The following is a 6,718-nucleotide window of genomic DNA, read 5'->3' as shown; positions in this document are numbered from 1 at the left end:
TTGCTTGCAGTTTCTCTGGATTTGGTCGTAGAATGTCCTTGTCAACCACAAATCTGAGCAAGTTGATTTTTCCCCCGGCCAGGTGTACTTTGCCGAATGTATAGTCAGCCCGGCCGAGCGCATGCGCTGTAGCACTATCTCCAAAAGTTCCACATGTTCCTCGCACGAGTGTGAAAAGACAGTGACATCGTCGAGATAGCAAAGAGCGAATTCGTGTTTCGCGTTACCCAGAACAATATTCATCATCCTTTGATATGAACTGGGGCTATTGCTTAGACCGAAAGGCATATGCACAAATTCAAACAACCCCCGGTGACATGTAAACGCGGTCTTCGGTACATCGTCTGGGTGCATTTCTATTTGTAAATAGCCGCGTGAACAGTCCAAGGTCGTGAAAAACTGCGCGCCTGCCACGGCATACGTTATTTCGTTCACCGACGGGAACGGATAGGCATCTCATTCAGTCATGGCATTCAGTTTTCGGTAGTCAACACAGATTCGCATAGATCCGTCTTTCTTACTGACTGGAACGACGGGAAATGCCCAAGGACTCTTTGATGGACGAATGACGCCGGTATCGAGCATCTCGTTCAAGGCTTTGTCGAAAAGCGCTCTCTTGGGGGCATTCACTGGTCGTGGGCTGCATCGCCATGGTTTCGCGTCCCCAGTGTCGATGCGATGCTGCAAGACATCCGTTTTCCCTGGGTTTTCCGTGAACATGTCTGCATACTGGCACAGGAAGGCTTCGAGCTCTCTGCGCTGAAACGACTCTCCCTTGAAATTCTGCAGCTCCTGTAACAAGTCTGCCGGCAGGCTTTCAGTCGGCAAAGCAGCGTGAGGCCTACAGGGTAGTGGTGGGCCCGCTGAGTTCTCAAACGGGAAGAAACCTGGGTCGTCGCCAAGGTAGTAACCGCCGGCCCTGATGTCCAACCGTATAGCAGCATCTGCGATAAAATCTGTGCCTAGAATCATGGCGACCGACAAGCCCTTGAGATACAAAAACCTTTGTCTCTTAGCGCGGGAGCTAACCGATATGCGTAACCGAATGGCGTTTGTGCTCTCCGTGGCAGCGCCCGAAGCCATCCTAAGCGTAACTTCGGTATGACGAAATTTTACCCGCCTTGCCTTGCAGTGTTCGAAGAGCATATCGCCGATAAGGGAAACTTTGGAACCGGTATCAAGGAGTGCAGTGACGGTCTTACCGAGCAACTTGACACGAATTGTTGGTGAAACTAGCTTTGGGGGATATTGCATGCGATCAACCTAAGGCACAAGAACAGATTTACCAAGTGTGTTGGCCCGCTGCGCCTCGCTGCCTGACTTCAGCGACGCCTGGGTGTGAAGTTTTCCGAACCCGGAAATCGGTCCTCGGTGGCGGGACCCTGCTGACGGGCCTGGTTGCGTCCGTACCAGATTCGTCCGCCGGATGGGTCGTCTTCGTGTGGGACCGGGTGGCCCACGGCCCTGTAGCCCGCGTAGGCTGGCACCGGGTGGCCCACGGCCCCGTAGCCCGCGTAGGCTGGCACCGGGTGGCCCACGGCCCCGTAGCCCGCGTTGGCTGGGACCGGGTGGCCCACGGCCCCATAGTCCACATTGGCTGGAGTGCGGCCACAGTATCGGTTCTGCGGCCGCCTTCTTGCTCTAAACTCGCCCGGATCCAAGGCCCGGTGTGTTGCGGACTGCGGCGCCCACGAGTGGAAAGTGCCAGGCCCGTTCCAGGCACAGCTGGGCTCCAAGGATTGGCTCGGCGTTGGCGGTGGTGCGTACTGCAATTTGGCGAGCAGACACTCCTGAATATCGCGCGCGTTTGAAGCAACTGCATTCAAATCCGTGTACGTTTGAGCATACAAATACGGCTGGAACCGAGGATGGCACTGCCGTAACACACGGGCAACTTGCTCAGCTGCAGTAGTCTCAGGGGCTGATCTCCTGTATAATTCCTGCATAGCGCTTACATACTTTAACAGGCTTTCGTTAGGGTCTTGCGTCCTGAGATCAAATTCACGCAGAATGCGAGTCTCCTATCCAGGTGGAAGGAACTCAGCCCGAAAGCTTACCAGAAAGGTGGCCCAGGACGCAAACGGAGACTGCAGGTGCCACCAGCAGGCTGCAGGCTCTTGGAAAACCAGTGGCAATACCCTGGTTAGCATATGAGTGTCCGACGCTCCGACAGCGCCTTGTAGACATCGGGCTCGTCAAGGAAATCCGCGACGGACAGACGGTCGTCATAGCCGCGGTAGGTTTGGATGTCAGGCTGAAAACTGGGCGCTGGATCTTGAAGGGTGCCCAGGTGTTGCGTAACAGCGTCACATAAGCCGGCCACCCTGGCGAGAGCTTCGCTGAAATCGGTGTCGGGGGGCGTGGCACCAATGACTGTTCTCGAACGAAGTTTCTTTCCATCGATAGCAGACTTCATTGCTGGACGCCTACAAAAACTTAGCGAAACAAATTACTCGGGCGAAAGAAAGGAACAGCAACAAAATACATTTCGCTAAGCTAAGTGCTGAGTTACTAAAACAGCTGCCACTTGCAAAAGAAATGCCCGAAAGGTTTACTCGCAACTTGCTCCTGTGCGTAATTGCCCTGCTGAAAAAGGACTCTGCCAGCCTAAATACACGTTGGGCGCCACTGTAGGTATTTCTGCCTACCGAGACTTGGTAGCAGCAGTTGCGGCAACAAGGACGGCGTGCTAAGTGCTCTCTGCTGTACCCGCAGGTAGCCTGGTTGCCGGACCAACACCTCTGTGGATCCCGCTTCATCACCCGCCACCGTGGTCAAATCCACGTGCGCCTGCGCCCGTGCTCCGCACGTGTGCGTCAAGCATTGGCCCCATTGAAACCCTGCTGCGTCTGCGCCGCCTGCTGTCGTCATCAGCGTGGGTCTCAAAAGGAGCTTCCAAGGCACTGCCAGCGTCACTTGGTAGCAGCAGTTGCGGCAACAAGGACGGCGTGCTAAGTGCTCTCTGCTTTACCCGTAGGTAGCCTGGTTGCCGGACCAACACCTCTGTGGATCCCGCTTCATCACCCGCCACCGTGGTCAAATCCACGTGCGCTTGCGCCCGTGCTCGGCACGTGTGCGTCAAGCTTTGGCCCCATTGAAACCGTGCTGCGTCTGCGCCGCCTGCTGTCGTCATCAGCGTAGGTCTCAAAAGGAGCTTCCAAGGCACTGCCAGCGTCACTTGGTAGCAGCAGTTGCGGCAACAAGGACGGCGTGCTAAGTGCTCTCTGCTGTACCCGCAGGTTGGTCGTGTTGCCGTAATCATTTCTGGTATTACTTTTGCCGCAACTGCTGCCAAGCGTCTTCTTGTCTTCTGTATACTCTGTACACAGCACTATGCCTACAGTAGCGGTACTCGCTAAACAAATTGCCGCTCTTGAGTCTCTGCTCAACGACAAGCTGGATTGTGTGGTCGAGGAGCTTGCCTTGAAGGTTAAATCTAAGCTGGAAACCCTAGGCCTTGGTGAACAAGTGGAACTGACAAAAAGTGTTGATTTTATAAGTAAGGAATATGATGAGATGAAGGCAAAACAGGAAGAGCTAATAGCGTCAAACAAACAGCTTGTGGCACGTAACGCAGATCTGGAAAAAAGGGTGGCCAAGCTCGACCAATACTCGAGACTTAACAACGTCGAAATTAAAGGAATCCCTGTAACTGAAGGCGAAGACTGCAATGCCATTTTGCAGAGTGTGTGCGACGCTATTGAGTGCCCTGTTCAGCCATCTGAAATCGATGTCATCCACCGCGTCCCAACCATGTCGAAAAACAAGAATGAAAAAAACATCATCGCTCGGTTCGTTTCACGTGACAAGAAAAACGACTTTGTGAAAAATGCGCGGAAGGCAAGGCTCAACACAAATGATATTGGCTTCTCCGGTGATGCCCAGGTTCCCGTTTTTGTGAACGACCACCTAACCCCCGAAAACAAGAAACTTTTTGCTAAAGCACTGGAACTCAAGAAGGAATTCACCTGGCGATTTTTGTGGACCGACAATTGCCGTATCAAGGCCCGCAAAACAGAGGATAGCAAAGTTTATCGGATTGTCACAGAAAACGACCTGCGCGTGTTTCAGTAATTTATAATTGAACAGTTCTCGTCTGACCCCTGTCTGCGCAGTTTATACCAATGGCTTTATCACCTGATGAAGCAAAATCCCGTCTTTGAAATCATAATCGCTCATTGATCCACTTCAATGCGTGGAGCCTCCGCAAAAATTTCGACACAATCAATAACTTTATCGCATCGCTGAGCCATTCTTTCACTTTCATTTGTATTTCTGAAACGTGGCTTTCAGATTCTGACGGCAATATGTATGCTTTTCTATCATACCAAACAGAGTACTGCCTTCGCATGTCAGATAGTCACGGGGGCACAGCAATTTTCATCTCTAGTGACGTCTCGTACATGCGCAGACATGATCTCTCATTAAACGCTAACCTCTGCGAATCAGTTTGGATCGAAGTCGATCGGACATTCCTGTCACACAACAATAAAAACTTCGTCCTCGGCTGCATTTATCGTTCGCCATCGTCTTCTACTACTGATTTTTTGCTTGGTCTGGATGCTATCCTCAACAAATTAACTGCTGAAAATAAGGATGTTCTCTTAGTAGGTGATATAAATATCAACTTGCTCGACACCGAAGCTAACTTATGCTCTACTTACACTGATTGCTTTTCAGGGTTTGGTTTTGAATCATTGATTAATGTCCCTACTAGATGCACGCCACAGGGAACGCGAACGCTCATAGACCACGCGTTATGCAACATATCACCTGCTCCTCACTCCGCTGTTGTTGATGTGTTGATGTAGACGAAACCGATCATTTCCCCATTTTTCTTACCTTCAACACTGAAGCTTCGTGTAGAAACACTACCTACTTCACATCACTATTCGACTCTGACAAATTCATTCAAACCATTAGCGTAACTAACTGGGCGACTGTTAATTCCGTGTGTGATGCTGAGGAAGCTCTGAAAGAGTTTTCTTCATTATTTGTAAGAGCTGTAACTTTGAATACAATCACTGTAAAATGCAAGAAGAAATATAAATACCCGGGTAACCCTTGGATGACAAGTGGGCTTTTAGAAAGTATAAGAAAAAAAGATAACCTGTACAGGAAAACAAAAAGACAGCCTTTAATTCCAGCCTCGCTCGGCGTTATAAAAGGTACTGCTCTCTTTTAAACCTTCTACTAAAACAGGCGAAGAAACGTTACTACGAAAACGAATTTGCTAAAAATAAAAACAACCCAAAACAACAATGGAACCTACTAAATGCCTCCCTTAGTACAACCAAAAATAACGTTGCTGTATCCAAAATTACTCATAATGGCATAAATCTGAACCAACCCATTCACATTGCTAATGCTTTTAGCGATTATTTTGCCTCCAGCTATAACCAAACCTGTCAGAATACAAACGTGCGTCACAACATCCGGCGTGCTAGCCAGTCATTTTTCCTTTTCCCTGTCACAGCGAACGAAGTATTCGCCACGATTTCTTCGCTCAATAATACAAGTGCTGGCCTTGATAAGATTTCCATACGTCATTTAAAATTGGTGGCACATTTCATCTCTGACACACTCAGTAACATAATCAACCTTATCTTCAAGTCTGGTGTTTTTCCTTCCTTTCTCAAAAAAGCAAAGGTCATACCTGTATTAAAAAAAGGCGACCGACTATTAATCTCCATTTATCGTCTAATTTCAATTCTTCCCACAATTAGTAAAATAATTGAGCACTTATTTGCTAAACGTCTTAACACCTATTTATCTAAATTTAATCTCTTGAATGAATGCCAGTTTGGTTTCAGATCAGGGCGTTCTACTAACCTAGCTTTGCTTTCCTTAACTGACTACATAAAAAAATCTATTGACACTGGGAATTTCGTGGGTTCAGTTTTTTTAGATTTCAGCAAAGCCTTTGACACGATCAATCACGATGTTTTGTTCCAGAAATTAGAAGCATACGGGGTAACAGGGCCAGCACTAACATTCCTAAAAAGCTATCTATTCAACAGACAGTTTATAGTATATGTAGCGGATACTTTTTCTGAAACAAAAACATTTTACCAAGGTGTACCCCAGGGTTCTATTTTAGGTCCCCTGCTCTTCAATTTATATATTAATGACCTTCCTAACTTACTTCAATCTTTTCATTGCGTATTATATGCAGATGACACCACGATATCCTTATCTGATAAATCAATAATTTCTCTCACCTCGAAATTAAATACCGCGCTCAATAGCGTCGTTAAGTGGTGTCATGACAATTACTTATTTATTAACCCTGAAAAAAAAAATTATGATTTTCAGGACTTCTAAGAAACAGGTCACAATCGTCCTCGACCTAATGCTCGGAACTTACCCCATTGCTCCATGTGACCATACCACATTTCTTGGCATTGTGCTCGACCCTAGTCTCACGTTTTGTTTTCATTTCTCTCATCTTAAACAAAAAACCGCATTTGGCATCCGTGCATTGTTAAAGGCAAGACCCTTTTTTCCACATCCAGCACTATTATCACTGTATTTTGCTTTCGTTCACAGTCATATTAATTATGGCATTGCCTCTTGGGGTAACTCCTACTCTTCCCACGTTTCATCAGTTCAACACATTCAAAATCAATGTATTCGCATTATCACTCGCAGTTCACATCATTCCTCAGCTTCTGCTCTGCTTCATGAGAATAAAATTTTATCTGTAAACAATTTATTT

The 6,718-nt window shown here is 47.7% G+C and overlaps 1 protein-coding gene across 1 annotated transcript; it reads right to left on the bottom strand.

The window, feature by feature from the left end:
* Positions 1-456: 456 nt before the first annotated feature.
* On the bottom strand, positions 457-972 carry LOC144165716 (uncharacterized). Its single transcript, XM_077695514.1, has one exon. The coding sequence runs from the start codon at positions 970-972 to the stop codon at positions 457-459; it is 516 nt and encodes a 171-aa protein (XP_077551640.1).
* Between the last annotated feature and the right edge of the window lie 5,746 nt (positions 973-6,718).

The sequence above is a fragment of the Haemaphysalis longicornis genome, unplaced genomic scaffold (genome assembly GCF_048455015.1).
Source record: "Haemaphysalis longicornis isolate Haplotype H1 unplaced genomic scaffold, Haemaphysalis longicornis Haplotype H1 scaffold_15, whole genome shotgun sequence".
Classification (NCBI taxonomy): domain Eukaryota; kingdom Metazoa; phylum Arthropoda; class Arachnida; order Ixodida; family Ixodidae; genus Haemaphysalis; species Haemaphysalis longicornis.
Note: the sequence above shows the minus strand (reverse complement) of the source record. Positions and strands in the feature narration are given on the sequence as shown.

Bases quoted from the DNA above. Each gene is read 5' to 3' on its own strand.
- LOC144165716 (XM_077695514.1), bottom strand. From the start codon at position 972: ATGATTCTAGGCACAGATTTTATCGCAGATGCTGCTATACGGTTGGAC.